This window comes from Vigna unguiculata, chromosome 3, assembly GCF_004118075.2.
Source record: "Vigna unguiculata cultivar IT97K-499-35 chromosome 3, ASM411807v1, whole genome shotgun sequence".
NCBI lineage: Eukaryota > Viridiplantae > Streptophyta > Magnoliopsida > Fabales > Fabaceae > Vigna > Vigna unguiculata.
Genome location: NC_040281.1, coordinates 47,306,667 through 47,330,604, shown reverse-complemented (window position 1 = coordinate 47,330,604; position 23,938 = coordinate 47,306,667). Strand labels below are relative to the sequence as shown.

At 28.3% G+C, this 23,938-nt stretch overlaps 1 protein-coding gene across 2 annotated transcripts; it reads left to right on the top strand.

Moving 5' to 3' along the window:
• The first annotated feature begins 11,390 nt into the window (after positions 1-11,390).
• Positions 11,391-16,426, top strand: LOC114179066 (lysosomal Pro-X carboxypeptidase). Of its 2 annotated transcripts, XM_028065269.1 has the most exons (10): positions 11,392-11,835; positions 11,949-12,135; positions 12,805-12,938; positions 13,034-13,146; positions 13,247-13,370; positions 14,148-14,297; positions 14,441-14,596; positions 15,324-15,403; positions 15,517-15,566; positions 16,058-16,426. In XM_028065269.1, exons 1-10 carry the CDS (start codon positions 11,449-11,451, stop codon positions 16,195-16,197), a joined length of 1,521 nt encoding a protein of 506 aa, XP_027921070.1. In that variant the 5' UTR covers positions 11,392-11,448; the 3' UTR covers positions 16,198-16,426. The 2 variants fall into 2 exon arrangements, with proteins under 2 accessions (XP_027921071.1, XP_027921070.1); XM_028065270.1 differs by lacking the exon at positions 14,148-14,297 and having other exon boundaries at positions 11,391-11,835; positions 16,058-16,408.
• Positions 16,427-23,938: the final 7,512 nt, after the last annotated feature.

Below are 23,938 nucleotides of genomic sequence, written 5' to 3'. Positions count from 1 at the left end.
TTTTTTCTGTTGCTTTGATATTTTTAAATAGGTGGCAGACTTTTATGTCTCGGGTCTCCTGTAACTGAGGCAGATAGATGTTTATGCCTCAGATCTCTTATAACCGAGACATATTTGATTGTTTTTCAAGTGGAATATGCCTCGGTTTAAAATCAACCGAGGCAATAAGTCTTCTTAGGGTTAAAAAGAAATCGTGCCATTGTTCGTCTTCTTCGCGTTAGCAGCAGCATTTTTTCTCTCTTCCATTTTCGAACGCAAGTCTCGTTGCAGAAACAAGTTTTTCGTGCCCCTTCCTCTTCAACTTCTCGCGTCTTCCTCCTCAGTTTCTCGTCCAACTCCTTGATTCTTGCGAGCAACTTCACCTTCTCCCTCTCGCAGTCCTCCAATTTCGAAAACGCAATGTTTCGTTTCTCTTCGGCGTTTCTTAGAGCGGACACCTTGGACTGCACCAACTCCATAAGGTTCTTGTGTGGTGCCATGTTCTCGTCGACCTCGCGTTGGAGCTGGTCGGTGCGACGCCGTTTCGATGCCGCTTCGGATTTAAGTTGAGGATAGAACTGGGAGCAGAAGACATACTCGATCTGTCCGATGCGGTCCTTGGCGTCTTGAATTGAAGCGACGAGAATGGTGCTGAGATTGCAGACGTGGTGTGCGGTGCCAGAGTCGGTGAGAGGAAACCCTAACTTCAGAGAGGGAGGGTGGGTCAGATTTTTTTTTTTTTTTAAATTCGTGATACCCATTAGGTCTCGGTTCCCTCCAGAACCGAGGCAGTAACCCTCGCATATGCCTCAACCGAGGCATAAACAGATCTTTTTTACCTCGTTAGTATATGTCTCGGGTAAAAACCGAAGCCAAAAGGTCAAAATAACCGTGGTCAAATCCCTTCCTTGCACTAGTGTAAATAGATTTATTTTGTATTTTACAATATTAACCAATTGTAAAAAAATACATACATTACAAGAAATGCAAAAAAAAAAAACAACAACTAATCCAATATTGATGGTTGTAATTTGGGATACCGTTCTTTGTGATTTATTTTCATTGATAATTTATTTATTACAAAACTACCTTTACATTATACTTCGTCCATTATTACTCTGTATCTATTTCTATTGTTCCAAAAAAATAAAAAATACAAATACAAATTGTGTTATGTATGAAATTCTAATTAAAGTTAAAGTAAAATAGAGAACAGTTCAATTGAAATTATAGTAAAATAGAAATCAAAATCATTAAATGTGTAAATGAGATTAATTCACAAAATAAGTGATTTTTGCATCAAAATGATTTTCTTAGTGACAATTAAAATGCAAAAAAAAAAACAAGTGTTTATTCATCCTGTAAAAACGAACTCACATCAAGTTCAATTAGTTATAAATAATACTAAAAAAGTAATGAAAAAAATCTTTAGAAAACAATTAAATAATATATATATATATATATATATATATATATATATATAAATATAATTGGAGGTACAAATCAGAAAAGTTTCAATATCAATTATCAGTTCGTACGTTGGAACTGGACATATAATATCACCTGAATTTTAGAAACCGACATTGTATATTCCAGTCCTTTATAACATAAAAGAATACATTTTATATAAATTCTTGATTATAACTCTTACGATATCATGTTGTTTTTGTTTATAGTCGGTGGGATGTGACTTGCTACATCCATTCTAATAAATAATATAAGTATAAAGTAATTTTTTAATAGTTATTTACTTTATTGGTGTGAAGATTTATTGTTAAAGAGAAATTAGGAAGAGATGATTTTGTTAACAAAAGGAAGAAGATATGTTTCTTTGATGATAATAATGATTTATGAAGAAGTAAAAATACTTAATGATGATGTATGAAAAAAATGTTAAAAATTAAAAAAATATTTCGATTCAAGAGATATATTGAAGACTTAAAAGTTTAGTTGTTTAGGTCTTGTAATATGTGTATGTTATTTAAAATAGTTAAGTTAATATGTCAAGAGTCAAAAAGGCAAAAACCAAGTAGTAAAACATCAAGAGAAATTTATTTATTTACAAAACTCACTAGAATAATTGATTATTCTTAGTGATGTGATAATCAATTATCTCAGTTAAAAATGATTTTTAAGAGAAGCCTTTATGATAATCGATTATCACTGCTAATAATTGATTATCACCTACTGATAATGGATAATTCTGGCTGATAATAGATTATCACAGCGAGAAAAATGTATTCAAAAAAGTTGTTGTGTATGATAATCGATTATTTGTGACAGTTGTGACTTAACTTTTCATATTCTTAACCTAATTTCTAAATAGGCTTCTATAAATAAAGTGTTAGGCTTTCATTTGAAAAACACAAAAATTAGAGAAGTCTGAGTATCTGAGAACTCTCTGTGGGAAGACTTTTAAAAACCTAGTGTGGGTAGAGCGATAACTTTAATCAAGTGGGATCTTGAGTGATTGAGTGTTGCTGTTGTTGCTAGGAGAAGTCAATCATCCTTTGTGTGTTTCAAAGGAGATGTTAATTCCTTGTGTGATTCAAGGAAGGTGTTTTCACCCCTTGTAGATTTCAAAGGAGATGTCTTCATCTCTTGTGTGATTCAAGAGAGATGTTTCTTAATTCCTTTACTTTCTTATCTGTGATTGTATTTGTGATTTATTTTAGTGTTTGAGTTAATCTTGTTTTTAAGAGATTAACAACTGGATGTTCGGTCTTTTGATCTGAACCAGTTATGCAATTTTCTCTTCCCTACTCTCTTTATTTTATTGTGTTTCTTAAAAATAAAGGAAATATTTTTAATTGAACTTTGAGAAAAAAATTTAAAAGCACAATTTTTATTAAGAATCTAATTCACTCTCCTCTTAGTTTTTGTCCAAACACTAATCATTTTGTTGCACATTTTTAACGTATTTGGAGTGACAAGTGTGCTCAGTTGCATTTGAAAGTAAGAGAAAAAGAATGTATTGAGGGATGTAAATATATTGTATTTTTGTTATTTTTTATTAATATTTTTTTCCAATATATTCATTTAAATATTTTTTATAAAATAAATCTAACTCATCTAAATAAAATTTTATATTACTTTTAACATTAAGGACAATTTGGTAATTTTGTTTTTCTTTTTATTAAACTTAATTTTAATCTATCACATCAATCAAATCATTCACACACTATACCTCTAAATCCATTCACTTTCACCTTCAAATTCCTTAAAAATAACAACATAAATTTCATTCTCTAATCCGCTCAAATTCATCATATCCCTCTCTTCTAAATAAATACTCACAAGTGAACATACTATAAGGTTGTGTTCTTTTGGGATGAATGGTTTGAGGGAGAGGGAAAGGAAGATATTGGAAGAATTAGAGGATGAAGTTGATATTGTTTGTTTAAAGGGATTTAGAGGTGGTTTTAGAGACTGAAGTTTGTGAAAGCTTGTGACCAAATTGACTAATGTGATATATTAAAAAAATTAATAAATAAAAAAATTAGCTTACCAAAATCTCCTTATTGTTGAAAGTAATCTAAAATTATATATACATGATTTAGAATTATTTTTATAAAATTTTGTTGAATGATTGAAATTATAAAAAAAATTATGTTAAAAAAATGAATAATACAGTATATTTGGTATGAAAATAAATTTAATATATAAGGTGGGAAATAATTTATTTACATGAAGATTTTATTTTATTTTTAATAGTAATTTTAGAAATGATAAATTTTTATTATAACTATAACAAATTTTTATTTTTGTTATTAATTTTTATTATGTTGTTTTAATAATAAGAAAAATTAAATAAATCACGTGAAAGAAAAACTAAAATATGAGGGAATAATTTCATAAATTGGAGTGTGTTACCCTATAATCTCGCCATGCCCAGAGGGATTGCATTTGGAATGAATCCCCTACATATCGCTCGACATCACCTTTTATCATTTCAAGCAAATAAGGTAATCACTTACTAATCTTCTTTTCTCATTTTACACTACCAGTAAATCCTTTCAAAAGAACATAATGTAAATCTTACATGCGTGATCATGATAGGAAGTGCTCTTGTTTCCTAAATTAATTTAATAAATTTTCTTAAATACAACTCTAGATCAATAATAGTATGATATAAGATATCAAATGAGTGTTAACATAAGATTTTTCCAAAAATAATTATATTAAATTACAAAGAAAATAAAATCAAAATTTACTAGCTTTATAATTTTTTTATTATAAAAAGTATAAAAATAATATTTTCAGAGTTTTCTAACCGTTGTAATGTATTCAGATCTGTATATAATACTAAACGCATTACCTTTTATATGAAATAAAGTTATTTTAAATCTTAAACTTTTTATTTGTAATAAAATTAAAGTGCACATAAAATATTAAATCAAATTTTTAACTAATTATACAATTACTAAAATTAAATTTATATATATATATATATATATATATATATATATATATATATATATATATATATATATATATATATATAAACTATAGCTATAAAGTGAGTTACTTAAAAATAATGAAAGTCGATGGTAGTGAATGTCGTAATCACAACTTACTAAATACGAAGAAAATTAATATTAATGTTGACAATGTAAGACATGTCAAAATGGGTTAGAACTGGTGAGCTAATTTGGCTCAGTACAAATTTGAGCTAAGTTGAGTTGAAAAATTAACTTTGTTATTATTATGGACGAAAATGGATTGGGCTAACTTAACATGTGTGTTGAGTTGGGTTGGGCTCACTTAACCTGCAACCTACTTATTTTTTAATTTTTTTTAAAAAAAAAAACTCTTATTTCTTTATATGTTTTTCTTGATATCTTTGAGATCCTACAAATTTCAATATACAAAAGGGGACAAAATTATTTTCATCCTAAATATTTGAATATTTGAGAATGATTAATTTTTTTTTTACTTTTATATGATTAGTGAGTCAACCCATTTAATCCATTAACTCATGGTGCATTGAGTCAAGTTATAAAATTTCTAACTCACCAAAAAGTGAGTCAGGTTTGGCTCATTCATTTTTAACCCAACCGTGTGAACAGAGTTAACTCACTTTAACACCTATGTATAACAATAACAATAATTTTTTTATTACTATTATTATCACTCTTAACATTGTATAGGTTGTCATCACTATTATTTACCAATATCTAGTTCATACATTAATATCCATAAAATAGTAGACAAAATTCAAGTTTATCTTAATCTTATATTGCCTACTAAATAAATTTAAAAAGAATCAGTACGAACTTAACAATTTTATCATGTTCACTAAATGAATTTCAAAAGAATTAGGACAAACTTACTTAATAATGTAGATGTTATATTTAATGGTAGAACTTGGATAAAATATTAAGTCAAGAAAATTATGGGTGCTAAATTAGATCTTTTATATATCAATTATTAATTTTAGTTAAAATAAGTCTTCATTTCTTCTATTTGTTTCATCTACTAAAAAAAAATATGAATATCATCTTTCACCTATTTAGAAATAAATAAATTTATCACCACTCACTAGTACACACAAGACAAATTAATCGTATGCAAGAGAAAAATAGTTTGTTTAAAAAAAATGTAAAACCTGAACTTACTCAAAAGAATATAATGATGAATTTAAAATGTTTCTTAGTTTCTCAATTTCACTGTAATGCAATTTGATTTTGAAAAAGATGAGAGATTAAAAATGAAAATTGAAATAGAAACGAAAGAAAGTAGAAATGACAACACATACTTAGATTTTAATTTTTTTTTCCTAAAATTAATATGAACAATATATATATATATATATATATATATATATATATATATATATATATATATATATATATATATATAATCAAAGGAGAAAACCCAAGATTCAAAAGCCATATTAAAATTTAGCCATAATTAAATGCATAAAGATTCGTTAATGGTATCAACAATCTATTCTTTTTAAGTACACATTGAATTATGAGACCAATTCTGTAGATTTAAGCAAGTGACAAGAAACATGTTCTTGGTTTCAATTTCTTACAATTCAAAAATTTACTTTTAAGGAAAAAATAACTTTTATTCCCTATACTTTTGTTTTCATACTTAATTTTAGTCCTCATAATTTAAATTTTATGAATATAGTCCTCAAACTTTGAAAAATACAAAAACAAAATATTCATTCACCGTTGAGTAAGACTTTTAACTTTTAAAAACTCATCAAATTAGTTTTTTCGTACTTAAATTCAATATTCAGTGACTAATTCTGATTGTGAAAAGGTTAAAAATATATAAACAAACTTATCCTAAAGTTTACAACTGATTCAAAGTGTAATACTAAAATCAAGTTTGTTAAAAGGTAGAAGGACTAAAAATATATATTTTTAATTTTTAATTATTATAAAATAATGAAAATAGGCTAAACATGTAATAGATATTTTTGTTGATTGTTTGATTATTTATATTGAGAGAATGATTGAAGTTTGATATGTTGTATATTCGATGAACAACATTGAACTTTTTAACAAAAATGAAAAATGAATGGTTTGTTTAACTATTGAATATTTATAATTAAAAATGTTGTAACCCCTTTAATTATGGGATTCGGAATTTATTCTGGATTGAAGTCTCACATTATAAAAGTGTGTTATTGGGCAAAAAAAAAATGAAGTTTAGATTTTTTAATGATTTTTTTCTTTTGTTCATATGTTGTGTCTTCACTGATCATTATTAATTTTAAAATTTTAAAATATATTAAAATTATCTTTAAAATGTCAAAACAATAAGTTTCTAATGCTCACTAAGAAAACATCACAACAACACTCAAGAAAAATGGAACTCCCAAAAATGGTTCTGAGATCATAAATCAACCAACTTTAATAATTTGAATTGTGCTTAGGTTAAATGTGTGAGGTAGGTACTCCATTTCCATGAGGCTGAATCACGCGGCAGGTGAAAACGATGAAATTATGGTTTCCTGAGATGGCCTCATTGAATAAAAGTCGCAATTTGATGATGCCGCTGAAGACCCTGAATGTGTGTATGTGTATGTGCCAAAATGGTCGACAGAACTGTGAAACATTGCTTTTGGTAGTTGAATATCGATCTTAGGTCTAGAAATTAAGATTATGACCAGAAAAGGATTTCAACAATTAATGACTCTGTAAACTGTATTCTGCCGTCACGCTATGAATTCCGTGTAATTTCTAAATTCCAATGGATTGGTGTTCAGTTTTTTTTTTTTTTTCCTTTTGTTATATTGAAATTAATGTAAATCTTCTAGGTTTGAGTTGAGTTAAATAATTTGTGTCATAAGATAGGAAAAATCTTTTTTATTTATGATTTTTAAATATTTATTTTATAAGATATTTTAGAACTCAAAAGTATATTAGACATAAATAAGAATTATACTTACAAATTATAATATTTAAATTAAAAATAATAAATAATTAAATTTTCAGATAATTTCTTATAATCATTATTTTTATTACAAAATTGAAATGATCGGCTAGGTTAGTTTGGATTGTGATGGTAAAGAAAACTCAATCCAATATATTTAAATTGGAATAAATTAATTAACTTATCCTATTATTTAATCCAATAGATATTTCTAATCAGGATAAATATGCAAGTATGACATAAATTATATGAAAAGTTGAAAAGTGATGATCATCCAATAAATTTAAAACTGCATAATAATATCATCAAGATTATTGTAACACCCCACGAATACAAAACTATACAAAAAATATATTACACAATTATAATTATCTAAAGTTAAATATAACTAGATATTATATTAATCAGTCATTTTGTTTTATAGATTAGTTTGCCTAAAGATATCAAAATGGGTTTCAACCCGTGAGCTAATCCGGCTCATCACGGGTTTAAGCCGGGAGTTAAACGGGTTCGAGCCGGGTTGAAGGTGAATTGACCTACTTAACCCACCAACATTTTTTTACAATTTTTTTAATTTTTTTTAAAATTTTTTTAATAATTATTTACTACTCCTATTATATCTGTTCATAATTTCATATTTTTAAATACTAGAATATTACTTAATTATATTTGAATAGTTTGAATGTTTAATTAATTTGATTGTCAAGTTATATATATGTTGATACTTTAATCTTTAACTATAATCTTTATAGTAAATTACTCAAGTAACCATCTTATAAACAATTTTTTTCTAAATTAGCATGAAAAAAATGTATAGTTTTTTTATTTATATTTTGTTGAATAGCATGATAGAAAATTTGTAATATTAGTCATGCTTTCTTAGACTAATGGATACTTTCTTGAAAATAATTCTTCATATATTGGTGATGAGCATGATCAAAACATTGGTTCTTGATTTAACTATGATTATCATCTCATGGGTTACTTAAAAATTTAGTTAAATATTTGAATACTAAAAAAAGAATTAGGTGGGTTGGTGAGCCAACCCACTTAACCCACCAACCCGTGGTGGATTGAGCCGAGTTACAAAATTTCTGGCTCACCAGAAAGTGAGTCGAGTTGGGTTCACTCATTTTCAACTCGACTCGTGGCGAACCAACCCGTGTTTGCCCGTGTATTGGTATTATAGAGGTAAATGAATTTTGTTTTCTTTTTCTCCATTACCTTGGTGTCGGAAGACATATTTTCATGTTCATCCTACTAATTTATTTTACTTATCTCGCATAGATTAAAATTATTTTAGTTCATTGACGTATAGTTGTTTATTCATCAAATTCTATTTTTACAAGTTTGAGATGTACCCACAAAATACATGTATCTACATGTTGTTATGTGTTGTCGACATTTTCTAGGTTAATTTGTTTGTGTCTTTAGTTTTTGAATTTGTTTATTTAATTTTATTAGTATTTAGTTGGATTAAGAGATTCACACGATTCTTAATTCAAAATTTTAAAACAATAAATTTATATATCTTTATTTCTACATGATGCTTAATTATTTTATTTTTATTTAATATAAAACTTAAATTTATATTTAAATTCTCGACCCTAACGATTAGTTTCTTTTTATGTTATAATCTAGCTTTAAATAAGCAATGTTATGTATGTGAATGCACCGAGATTATTCCATCTCCTGATGACTTGTGTGAAAGTCATGTCTTCTTTGTGACATCATGTTAAAAATCGGTTACAAAGTGTCGCCTGCACAACGATAATTTGGGTCGGTGTATCCTTAACTAAATGGTAGGAAAATAATACTCAACTAATTATTGGTTTAAAAATATGAATAATTAATAGCAAATCTTAATTAATCATAATGTAAATTTGGATATAGTGCCTTATAGATCAAAGAAGGAAGAAAAAAACTGCTTAAAAATAGTTTTTTACACCTTTTCACAAAAATTAAGAAAAAGAATTTGGAATAATATTATGGTGATTAAAAAAAGGGAAAGTATTAGTTTGGTGACGCAAAGTTCCTGAAAGATCTGGTTATATTGTCTTTATTCTCCGAGATGACTCATGTTTACATACACACAGTGTGAACAACAGAACGAATTCCAATGCATGTTTGACAAACCATAATAGGACAAAATTATTAAATACACGGTACTATTTGTCAGTGTTGTATTGATGACTCAACATACTTCGGTCTGAAAACATCGTTCTCGGAATGATTTTATTGTATACAGAATCTCAACGCTTTAGTTAATTAAATTGTCTTTTGCATGTATAAACCGAACTTTTTTCTCAATATGAAAAGAATATATATATATCGCTGATAATCTTCTCAATTTTAAAGCCTCAGCTTTCAGAACCGATTCAATTCTATTTTTCTGGAAACACCTAATATACATTCATGAGTAGAATCAAGGCTTTTTTAATTTTGAAAAACTTTCTCTTTCTCGTTTGATTACTTGACATTACATCATGCGAACGTGTTAATAAAGCATGGGTTGTTAGGGTTTATAGGGCACATAGAACCCTGTTTAGATGATCCAAGGGTGGTTGTGTGCCCCTAATGGAGTGCAAAATGTACACAAGAATATAATTCCAATTGCTATAGGATCCAGCTGTCGTGGATTTCACTATACCAATGGTTTTGAAAGGTAGTAATTTGGTATGTCAAACAGCATAAGCATCTTTATATCGTATAATCCTGATTCCGAGCTCATTAGTGCAAATTATGAAAATTGAAGGTTGACCTGTGATTATTCTTACGTGCTACACTAGCACAGAATATATATAAATTCAGTATAGAAGCTTCCAATTACTACTAGGGTATATATTTGCATATATTCCAAGCATAAACCCAGTTTATGGCACACTTTAATAATAGTGCTTTCACTGTGGTCACTAGTTTCTCATTCTCCCAAATAATACCACCTGGTCCCTTCAAAACATCTACGCAGATTCTTCTACTCTTCTAGATAGAGACGGATTAAGATAATGCGAATAAAATGAAAACAAATTAATGATGAATTATTCAGAATTACCAACTCATGTATCAAGTAGTTCAATATTACGCTAAAGCTAAATAAAACTCATATACTGTGATGACGCATTGGAGTGGTTTCCTGCCATTCATATTTAATATTTTCTAATTTAAATTAAATTGTTAATATGAATATTGAATATTATGTCCATGTATCAACAAAATATTAAAAATAAATAAGTACCAGTTATTGCCAAAGCAAAAGCAAAAGTTTATAGTAATTAATGTACAAAATTCTAATGTTAAAAAAGCAATGGATGAACCATATTAGCGAGAATCTAGTAAATATTTTTCTTTACGGTCATTTTTTTCTTAGATTTCTTGATTTGAGTGGCGTTATTCTTTAACCTTAAAGTTTTATGAATCAATAACTTAAAAATCATTTAAAAAATGACTTTGACATCTCATGTTATAAAAAAAATAAATTGAATTGCTTGATTTGTAAATGACTTATTAAATAGCGAAGAAGTAAAAGAAAAATAGATGTACAATACAAATAAAAATGGCCCAACCCTCCTTAGAGTTTTGATTGTGTATCATTATTCAACATCATATTAAAGAAAGAAAAAGAAGAAGTAGAAAGCAGCATAGGAAACTTAAAAGAGATATGAATGATTACGAATTGCTTTAATCGGAAATGATTTGCATGATGTTCTTATCCCAAATAGGATTAATTGGTTTTATAGTCAATCCCAAATATGATTATGCCGATAAAAGCAATTCCCGAGTATGATTAAATTTTTGCTAGGGGTATTTTTGTTTTTCTGCACTCTCAGTAGAAATGCATATGGACATGACGGGGTGCAATAAGAATTAGCTCATGTACATGCAAGGATTTTGGGTCCACAACAACTTTTGCATTATTGAACATCTAAAACATGGTTCTGAAAGAAAAAACATAGTACTACGGCCCAAACGCGAACCAAGGTCCATAGCCCAAATGTACATGTTGGAATTTCGTAGTCAGAGGACGTGACTTTGTAATTGACTGTGCGAGTGGCACGCTGGTTGAGCTTGGCAACAATGGGAGAACACAGATTGAATTTGAGCACGCTTGTGTTCAGTGTTGCAATCATCATCCTGGTCTCTTACTCAGCAAAATCACAGGCGTTGAAGCATTCCCCGCGATTCCTAGGAAAATTGGCAACAACAGGAAACCATTTCGCGCCACCGCAATTTCATTACGAAACCAGGTACTTCCAACAGCGCCTCGACCACTTCAGTTTCTCGGAGCTACCAACGTTCTCGCAGCGTTACCTCATCAGCACCGAACACTGGGTGGGCCCCCAGCGCTTGGGCCCAATTTTCCTCTACTGCGGCAACGAAGGAGACATCGAATGGTTCGCCCAGAACACTGGCTTCGTCTGGGAACTCGCCCCTCGGTTCGGGGCCATGGTGGTTTTCCCCGAAGTAAGCCTTCCGCTTCCTTAGCTTAATAAATTATCCACCTTCAACTTCACTAATTGTTGTCAAACGAAATTTCTCGATTTCACAACTTGTTTCTACGCGCGTGAATGTGACAGCATCGATATTACGGCGAGTCTACGCCTTTCGGAAGTGCAAAGGAAGCGTATAAGGATGCCACTACCTTGTCGTATCTCACCGCCGAACAAGCGCTCGCTGATTTTTCCGTTCTCATCACTGATCTGAAGCAAAATTTCTCGGCCAAGGATTGCCCCGTTGTGTTGTTTGGAGGATCATATGGTGGAAGTAAGTAACACTATTACCGGAGATCTCAGGTTAGCTTGTGATATGGCCAAATAATTGAACTGCTAAATGAGTGGGGGCAACCCTCTGTTATGTTACGGAGCTGAGTTTCGATTTTGAGTATGTCTAAATTCAAATTCTAACCTTGTACTAGAGTCCAGTGGTTACTGTTGGAAGTCACCTAATTGTAAGTTCTCATTGAATTACTCACAAATATTCAGTCATGGAAATTTCTTTCTCGAGATGTTCAATGGTGTTCAATCCTCTTTGAGATTTCACATTAGTAATACCGTGTAGTATGGGGCATTACTTCCAAGCCATAACTAAGTGGTATTTCTTACATCTAATCCTCTATAGGAACTACTAATAAACTTGCAATAGTGACGTATTTATCATTTAGAGATTTGTTATTCCACTTTAGTTGAATAAGTAAAGTTACGTCTTTGTCGAAGTGGGAGTAACTTTTCTCTTCTGCAAGTCTACAGCATTCTAAAAAGCCAAAAATCTTAGTAATAGGTAAAGAGATAGGAATTTGTGAAAAAACTGACTGCTAAATTTTAGGACTTAGTTAAAATCAAAGACAAAATATATATATGATTTGAGCAAACCTAAACAGGTCATTATGAATGGTGAATAGATAGTTTTATAACCCTTTTGAACATTGTTTTGCAGTGTTGGCTGCTTGGATGAGACTCAAGTATCCTCATATTGCTGTTGGAGCACTTGCTTCTTCTGCTCCGATTCTTCAATTTGAAGACATCGTGGCACCGGAAACATTCTATAACATTGTTTCAAATAATTTTAAGGTAAGTCAATGCGTTTACGCCATTGTTCAGGTATCTGTCAATGTGGTGATTAGTATATTATACTAACGGTTTTACTCCATTGTTTATGTCCACAGCGTGAAAGTTTCACTTGCTTTAACTATATTAAACAATCTTGGAATGAAATAACATCTACGGGTCAAACGTATAATGGTCTTGAGCGCCTGACGAAAACCTTCAACTTATGTCAGTAAGGCATTTAGAAATATGTCTGCATGACATGATTGTGAGTGGTGATATCCATGTTTTGTTATTTTTCTGTTGTACTCATTTAGTCAAGCTAATTGAAGGAAATTGAAGAGTACTGGAGACCTGTATGACTGGTTGGAGTCTGCATATAGTTATTTAGCGATGGTGAACTACCCATATCCTTCTGATTTTTTGATGACTTTGCCTGGACACCCTATCAGGGAGGTTAGTATGGTTTTGATTAGTATATGATCATTATACCACTTATTAGTGATATAAGTCCTTTAGTAATAGAAGACAATTCGGCATTGAAAGCTTTCATAATTTAAATATCCTTGAATCACAATAACCATATAATGAACTGCAACTTTGCCTTATAATATGAAGGATTCATGATCATAATATGAAGGATTCATGATCGGCTTTGCTTCATGGATTTAAATAACAAAAGAACAATAATTGAAATAAGAACATAAAATGAATAAAGGAAACAATATGATCTGAAAATGGAATAGAAAGCGGCATGAAATATAAAGAAAAATAACAAGTAAGGTAAGTAATGAAACTAAAAGAAATAGAAAAGACGGAGAAGAACTGAAAATGGAGAATACGTCACTTAAGATTAAACTCAAGATAAGTGTATTGGAGAATTTCTAGGATATTAATATTATAGTCAAAGGAATGATCACTTTCTCATGAGAAAAATGCTCAAAAAACTGAAATTTTCATTCAATCCATTGTGCATTACAAATAAAGGAGACGGCTATATATAGTTATAGTTCTGAAAATTCAAATTTAAATCTGGAGTTTTCTCCCATGCGGCTGTCATCTAGGATGTGTAATACATGCTTGGGCCATACTTTCAATGCTCCTTGAGACACCATGTTTTCCATGCTCACTTGAACTCTTCTCTCCTTTCTCTTTGGCTGAAAATTTGAGGATACAATTGGGCTTGATTGAGTCTTCACCAATCAATATGATTATATATATGGTCTTTTATAGGTTTGTAAGAGGATTGATGGGTTTCCTGCTGGAACTAATATTCTAGAGCGAATATATGAAGGAGTGAATGTCTACTACAATTATACTGGAAAAGAAAAATGTTTTGAACTGGATGATGATCCTCATGGCATGAGTGGTTGGGATTGGCAGGTTTACAAGAGTTACATTACATGTTTTTTCTCCTTTTAATTTCACTAGTTGCTGAATAAGTATTGAGGCCCAGTAGCGCAAATGCTTGAGTAATGTGTCTTCTTTAATCCTAGTTTGTTCCATTTTTCTTTTTCATTGTATAGGCTTGCACTGAAATGGTTATGCCAATGTCTAGCAATCAGGATTCCAGCATGTTTCCACCGTATGAGTATAATTACACTTCTTTTCAAGAGGAATGCTGGAATGATTATGGAGTGAAGCCAAGGCCAAAATGGATTACTACAGAATTTGGCGGGCATGTAAGGAAATAATTACTGTTAAAGTTACATTTCCATTATTGAAACTAAAATTTTTTATCATCATTTGATATTCTGGTTTAGTTTATAATTTCCTCCCCTGCGCCCCCACCCTCCTAAAATAAAAGTCAATTTTACAAGTTTTAGGGCGTGTGGAAAGGCTGAGATAGTTATTTATTTTTCTAGTTGTGAAAGAGTTTGGTGACTTGATATTAAATCTGACTTGGACGAATATATGATCGAAGAAAAGAGGAAACAATATATGCTATGGAGCATAGTGTAGACAGTTATTTTGGGTGACCTAGTGAATAGTGTGCTAATATAGAAAAACTTATAACATGCATATTCTGTGCCATCGTCACTCTGATAATAATGAGATTTCCTTCTCTATAAAAATGTACTCTTGCATGTATTAAACCACCCGCTGATGTGTTAACCTGTAATATGATTATCGAGGTGACTGCATTTCACTTTTTTATATTCTGGCTTGACAACGTTGCGTTTGTAGATCTGCCTATATCAATTTTGTCAGAAGTTTCTTTCTACTTGCAACACAAATTCATTCTGCCAGAAAATGAATGAAAGATAGCTGATACTTTGAAATAAATGGTCCTATCCCTTGGTGATTTTATTCGAATAGATTGATTGCATGAAGCATCATCAATTAAAACTAAAAAGCAGTATTCTGATAAAATGCTGTTTTAATCTGATCTGGGCATCTTGTTTGAAGGATATCCATACCACCTTGAAGAAATTTGGAAGTAATATAATTTTCTCAAATGGTCTCTTGGATCCATGGAGTGGTGGAAGGTGATATATTATTTATTCTGTAAATATCTTGGCTATTATGTTTTATATTTTTCCAAGAAGTTATCTTTGAGAGATGTTATCAAATTCCAACACGCAAATTGTTTCTGGTACAGCGTTTTGCAGAATATATCTGAAAGTGTTGTTTCACTTGTCACTGAAGAAGGTAAAAACATTTATTATTTTGAAATTGTTAATTTCCTGCTGTATGTATCTGAGTCTATTGTTTTGTTTAGTTTTCCATACGTGTCACTGTTATAACTACTGTTGTTTTGGTTTATAGATTGAACAATTACATGAAACTTCCTCATAAAACTTTTAAAAGTATAGAGTGCTAGTGAGTTCCTAAGAGTTCTCAATCTTGTTGATAACATTAAAACATGAAAAAAATAAGTGTTTTTAGTTCTTATACTCTTAGTCAATCATTATCAAGGTCCTTTTACTGATGTTGATAGATTTAGGCTCTGCTAATAATAAATTCTTAGAGAATATGAACTAAAGCCAAATGTTTTCTAGAATTTGAGACCAAATTCATCAATATAGGAACGATATTTACGTTTGACCAAAAGCATAATAATTAAAAACATATTCTTTTCCTTGAATAATTTATTGATGTCAAAAGTTACTTAATTTTTTTTTTCTTAAACTGTTTCTTAGGTGCGCACCACATAGATTTACGTCCTTCGACTCAAAATGATCCTCGTTGGTTGGTAGAGCAGAGGGAGACTGAGATAAAGCTAATAGAAGGGTGGATCAGTGACTACCACCAGAAAAATAAAGCTATTTTTGATATGTAACAGATCTATCTACTATTTGCTTCATAGCTATTCTGTATAGCCACGTTTGCTTGTGATGAAAGAAACCTTCTGGACGTCTAATTATAAAAGGACATTATTTCTAAATTATATATATGTATGTATGTATAGTGCACCCAAACGAACTAAAGTGTGCCTTCAAACGCTGTATCTTGTTTCATTTCATTATTCTCAAGCTCCCTTCTCTATGAAAGTAATCATGTTTTACAAATGTTGTGAGTTGAGTTTTTTGTCTGAGTTTTTCTCCTTCCCCAGGTTGATAACTAACATCTGAAATGCTACTAGAAAGAAATGCAAACAAAGGAGGTTGCTACACACAAGGAATTCGAGGAAGATTAAAAATCAACCAAGAGGAAGATGATGTTATAACTTCTAATAGATATGCTTGTTATAAGGAAAAACTTCAAATGTCGTATAAATGAGATGAACAAGTAGTCAAATAACTAAGATCAACAATGATTACAATGGAAGAATTTATCTATCGTTGGGGAGAATACAAAATATGCAATAAAAAAAGTTTATAAAATAGTTACAACTTTATGAAATTGATGCAACTAAAGACCCTAAATTGAGTCAAAAGGTATCATTTAAGTTTATGAGCACATGTGGAGCATAGAATTAATGGTGATATACTTTCTTTTTTAATGATATAATTTCTGGAACAATCATTAGAGGTTCATTCATCTTCCATGTTTGGAAATCAATAACATTGATAGAAAAATTGGATCAGATATTTTGGTGATGTTGTTTCTTTGAATGATAGTACTTAGTGTAACAAAGAAAAATATATTGCTTGCCTTAAATTTTGGTTTTAACAATTATAGGGATCCAACCACATTTGTCCAACTTTGTTATGAGATGAAACAACTAAAGAGATTCAAAGAACCTCCTAACATACTAAGATAGGTTATTAGGTTTTCGTTACAACTATATTAAGATACGAGAATTTGAAAGGAAAAATTAGAATATTAAAATTGTTCTCGATTCATTTACATCAGCTACAACCCTAAATAGAAATGATTTTAGATCAAAAAGTGTCCTGACTAACATATAATTATTCTATGGACTCATTAAATGAAAAATTTCATCTATTGGAGTTCCTTATAGTGTCTTGTGAGTGAACGAGTCCAGATTTTTTACTATTCTTTTTGTGCTGTCTTCTACTGAGCATTAACAATACATTGTATTGATATTTTAAATATCTTTTTAATATATTTTAAAACGTCAAAATTAGTCATAATCAGTATATTATGAAGATACAATAGAAGAACAACAAAATAAAATCCAACATAGAATCCAAATTCCTTGTGAGCTTACTAATTGGATTGATCCATGTTGTATCACATTATTATCTTATTAGATATGATGATTTAAGTACACATTTAGCAGTAAGTATGTGAAATACAAAAAGTAGTATATTGAATTTTAATTTATCATATGACAATTTTTGAAAATTTTAATTCATTTTATGAGGCAAATATATGGTTTTTATTTATTAATTTTTATTCTATTGTTATTCCTAACAAATAATGACAGTGAATGTTATTTTTTTAAACTATTTTAAAGTGAAAACAATATTTAAGATGTCCAATTTGAAATAACTAAAATTAAAAGCAATAGAGTGGATTTGTTGATAATATGTCCTTCTCCTTACAATGATGTAGTAGTAGGGAATTATATAAAAAAAAAATCATATTAATCGTGAACTCTGATCAGTGATCTTTAGCCATTGGCAACAAAAAAAAATGTAGTTTAACAAGGCCATCTCCAACGATAATATATTGTATAGTTCTTAAAGCTAAGATCCAGTTTTTATTGAGTTTCTTCATTCGGGTAAAATAAGGTGACTGCCAAAAGTGTAAATAGCATAAACCTACCAAGTTTCTTATGGAAGAGCTCCCAAAAGCCCTGTACATAAATAAAAAAAAAAAAAGTGAAGTAAACTTGTTTTTTTTAGAGTCCAGATTTTCTACTGCTTTATTTTTTGTGTTGTTCTTTGTTGAGCATTAAAAATATACTGTTTGATATTTTAAGGCTTAAATACATTTTTGTCCTCATTTTGGTAGTGTTTGTGGTGGATGCAATGACAGATTATAAGAGGGGTAGGCGGGTGCCCTGGCCCCCTATTTTTTTTTGAAATTTTTTTACTTATGTATTTTATTTAAAAAAAATTAAACTATGTATTTTATTTTAAAATGTTTTAAATTATGTATTATATATATTGAAAATGTTGAAAATTCATGAAAATTTAATTGAATATATTTTTATTTATTTTATAAAGTATAATATTTAATATTAATAAATAATAAAACATAAATTAAATATAATAAAGAATTAAAAAATTAAAAAATATTTTTTAATTTTTTTCCAATTATTTTTTAATTTTTTATATATTGTAGTGATTTCTCACACTCATTTGTGTGTGTTTTCCTTTTGTTTATGAAAAAAATGAAATTAGATACAAACTCGTTATTTTTGCTCTCATCTCTTTCTTTACTCGTGTTTCTTTCGTTTGTTTATGAAAAAAAAACAATTAGACACAAACTCATTATTTTTGTTCTCATCTCTCTCCTTTATTCTCTTCCATTATCGAAGAAAAAAAAGGTAAGTGTATTGTATCACTTGAAGAAATATAAGTCTTTGGTTTATTCATTGTTTATAATATAGAAGAAAAAAGTAATGTATTATATTTTTTTCATAACCGATTTTCAATTATAACTTGATTATCATATATTTTGTTTCTAGTAATTACGTATTTTAATTTTTATTAGTTTATGATAAATTATTTTTCAGTCTTAAGTTTATATATATATATATATATATATATATATATATATATATATATATATATATATATATATATATTGTAAAATAAAATGAAAGATAAATTTATTGTAGACAATTTTAGCTCTGATTCAATTACTTTTATTTTTGTTTTAATTATTAATGAAAGATCTTAAGAAACTTAACTATTGGTTAAGGATCTTAAGAAACTAAGGAAAATCATTTATATACTTATATATTTTATGTATGTGTGTGAATTCTTTTATAGTTACAATTATACTCATGTTTTTATTGTATTAATAATACAAATTTTGAATGTATTATTTTGGCTCCTCCAAAGATATAGGTCAAGATCCGTCATGGTGTGGATGGTCCTCATTTTGACAGAATGTTTAAAATGGTCCTCATTTTCACCGAATGTTTAAAATGGTCCTCATTTTCGCAATTCGTGTTTTATTTGGTCATTTTCTGTAACACTGTTTAAATCATTAACGGAGCATTGTACAGGTGGCATGGTTTGTATTACCTAATACAAACCGTGCCACATGTACAATGCTCGGTGAATGATTTAAACAGCGTTACAGAAAAGGACTAAATAAAACACGAATTGCGAAAATGAGAACCATTTTAAACATTCGGTAAAAATCAAGACTATTTTAAACATTATGTCAAAATGAGGACCATTTGCAACAAATACTACCAAAATGAGGACTAAAAAGGTATTTAAGCCGTATTTTAAATATCTTTTTAATATATTTTAAAATGTCAGAATTAGTGGTAATCAATGTATTATGAAGGCACAATAGATGAACAACACAAAACAACCCAACAGAGAATCCAAATTCATTTTTTGATTGTATATATTCTTTTCACATAAGAATGTCTAACACACTATTAGTTTAAGTGTTTCATAATATAAATATTTCATTTATTTGGCAATATTAAAAAATTATCTTCTTTATTCTATTATTATTAAATTTTGTTTCAAATTTGAAGAACTCTTTTATTTCGTTAAAACCATTTTCGTTATATATCAATCATCGACTAAGTTGATATTTAAAAAGTTTTTTAAGATCACTAATGCATGTTTTCATCTTATCATACTCTTTATTATACATTTGTTTTTCTTTGTACAATTTCATTCAATGGTTTTTCAAATTGTTTATAAGACACACATTTGATAATTTTTTTAATATTTTTATTTTTTGTTTATTTTTATAATATAGAATACTATTTTGATATTTTTTATATAAATATTTTTATTTCCTAACTCATTATCATATGTTTAATTTTATCATTATAATTTTATAAATAAATTTTATTTACTGTAATATAATAATTTTATGTAATCGTCATGAATCTTTTTTATCACCATCTAATATATATTGAAGTTCAAGAGGTGAAAGATCTATGTTAAATTTTATAATTATTAGTTGGGTTAAATATGATTTTGGTCCCTCAACTTTAGAACTACATGGATTTAGTTATTTTAACTAAATTTTGCTAAGTTTATTTGACGTTTTAAATGCGTTTCTCAGTCAACATTGAACCGGAAATGTACTAAACTTTGTAAAGAAAACAAATGCCACCATGAAATGCATTTGAAACATCAAATAAACTTTATAAAATTTGGTTAAAATGACCAAATCCACACAGTTATAAAGTTGAGGGACTAAATTGGACTAAATTTCAAGGAGGGACTAATTTCAATTTTTTACTAAAAGTTAGGGGACTAAAAACACATTCAACCCTTATTAGTTTAATATGTGTTCTTTTTATGATTTTGATAAAGTGATGTAATATAACTTTTATTAGTATATTAAAACAGAAATTTCATTAGAATTTAAAAGTTTGAAGTAAATAAACATTTAAAATATTTTTTAATTTTAATATTTATTTTCCTTTCATATAATTTTTTAAAAATATTTTTAAATTTTATCAACTAGGTGTCATTAATGTTTATAAATTTAATAAACATTTTGATTCTTATGAAATTTTATTTTGCATTCTAATTTGGAACGTATATAATTATAATATAATGTATTTCTAAATATTTTATATTGAAGAAGGAACACTCCTCCTAATATTGAATATTTAGCTATGATACATCGATACTCCAAACTGAGTCATGTATCCGTGTCCAATATTTTATCAATACTTATCAATGAAGTATCTAATTTACAAAGTCGCAGTACATTACAATACAATCTTTGAATAATGACCAATTTTAGTAACAACAAATAATTAGTCACTATATAATGACCAATTTAGGTATCAATTTAAAATTAAAAATGATTGACAACTAAAATAGTTCAAAAAAATTATAATTGGTTTCTAAATTGGTCACAAACATTAGCTACCAAAGTTTTGAATACCAAAAATATTGGTTTCAAAATTGTTCACTAAACATTAGTTATCAATGTTTTGACTACCAACCTAATTGGTCTCTAACATATTTTTTGTTATTATAATTGATCATTATTTAAGAGTTTTCTTGTAGTAGTACTTTTATGATGACAATAATTTATATTTTTTATGTTGAAACCTTTAGTAATATAGTTTTAATTTAGATTCACACAATAACATCATATATTTATTCTGTTTTTAAGAATTATTGTACATTTTTCAATATTCATATATCACGTATCTATCACGTATCATATCCTATTATTTTCAAAATAAACGTATTGACGTATCAGATATGTGTCGTATCTGATACATGTATCGTATCCATGCATCATATATATTTAATAATAATTTTTTTTCCTTTACCTTAATTTTTATTATTTTATAAAAATTAATTAGTTAATATTAAAACAGTAAAAACTTGATACCTGTTAGAGTTGGGTATGAGGGTGAGATAAAATTTTTCTCTAAAAATAAGTATGTAATAGCAAAATCTGTCATCGTCTCGCCTTGCGATCACTGAAGGCATAATTAGGAATGTTATGGGACGGGTAGGATATGGATAGTAGGTCTCCCGTACCCTATCCGCTCGATAAATATTCGCACTCGTCTTCATATTCGTGTGGGCATCTGTTATGCGAGAGCTCACATATTTTTTTAATAACCACGAATATTCACGGGTATATGGAGTATTTACAAAAAAAAATTAAAATATTTAACAACATATTTTAACCATAAATTCAAATAAAATACAATACATAACATTTATACATTTCAAACAAAGAAATATAGATATTTTAAAATCAATATAAAAAATAACTGATTCAAAATAAATGTGTTAATATTTTAATCATGATTTTTATTTATTTTTCAATTTAAATTAAAGTATAACAAGGACGCATAATTACAAATACAAATACTATGATACTCATATATGTCTCGTTAAGATTATGTGTAAAAAATACTCATACCCATAAATATTTATTTACAATTTTTATTCTTTACCCATAGTTTTATTCACATATATTTGTGGATATTTATGGGTATGAATTTTTTGAAATTCCTATACATAATTATCGAGTGCCTACAGAACTATTAATGGTACAATAGTTTTGGGTAGAGATGGCAAATAAACCCGTCCCCGTGGGTATTGCCCGAACCCGTCCCCGTTTTGACGGGGAATCCCCGCATTGACTGGGTATGGGTATGGGTATGGGGAATCCCCGACTTTTTCAGTTGGGTATGGGGATGGGTATGGGGATGTACATATACCCGCCATAATACCCGTCCCCGCCATATCTCCATTCTCGTTTAAATTATTAAAATATTCACAATTATTCAAGTAACCCCTATATATATATATATTTTTTTTTTTTTCTATTTTTTTTTCTTTTAATTATTTCATTTGTCATGAAACTCATTCTCATCTCCAATATATTTTTTATCTTATCATAACCTTTATGTAATTATGTTAAAATGATGTATGTTAATTAAAAAAAAATTATGCCTCACATTTGAATATTTATATTATTTTTTAATATTTTTATTTATTATAAATTTTTCTTTCACATGAGAATGTTTATACTCTCAATTTAAGATAATATAAAAAAAATTCTTTACTTATTATTATTATTAATTTTTGTTTAATTTGAAGAACTCTTTTGTTTCATTAAAATAATTTTCGTTATTTTTCAACCATTAATTATATGTTAATATTTGAAAAGTTTTCTTAATTCTCTAAGATATTTTTCGTCTTATCATACCTTAGTTATACATTTGATTTCCTTTGTGTGATTTTTTTCGATAGTCTCTCAAATTATTTCTAAAACACACATTTGTTAGTTTTTTAATATTTTTATTTATTTTTTTTATTTTCATCATGTAGAATAATATTTCGATATATTCTATCTAATTATTTTTTATTTTATAACTCATTATTAATCATAATGTAATTTTTTCACTTTAAATTCTGTTTGAAGTGGTTAAAATTTTATATATATATATATATATATATATATATATATATATATATATATATATAATGATATTTAGGAATAGTATATGATAATTCACTACAAGAAAAACATGAAATGGTGACTGATTTAGTCAGTAACCCATATCAGTCACTATTTTTCGTCATTGGTGGTAGTAGTTGATTTATTGTCTGAATCAATGACTAAATTAGTGACCGATTCAATGATCGAATCTGTACTTGATTTAGTGACCAATTTAATTACTAATTTATATGTAATTTAATGACAAATTTTTTGGTCACTAATGATATTTCTATTTAATTTTAACCACTTCAAACATAATTTAATAATTAGTTCTGTAAGGTATTTTTCATTTTATCATACCTTAATTATACATTTGATTTCCTTTGTGCGATTTCTTTCGATAGTCTCTCAAATTATTTCTAAAACACACATTTGTTAGTCTTTTAATATTTTTATTTATTGTTTATTTTCATCATGTAGAATAATATTTCGATATATTCTATCTAATTATTTGTTATTTTATAACTCACTATTAA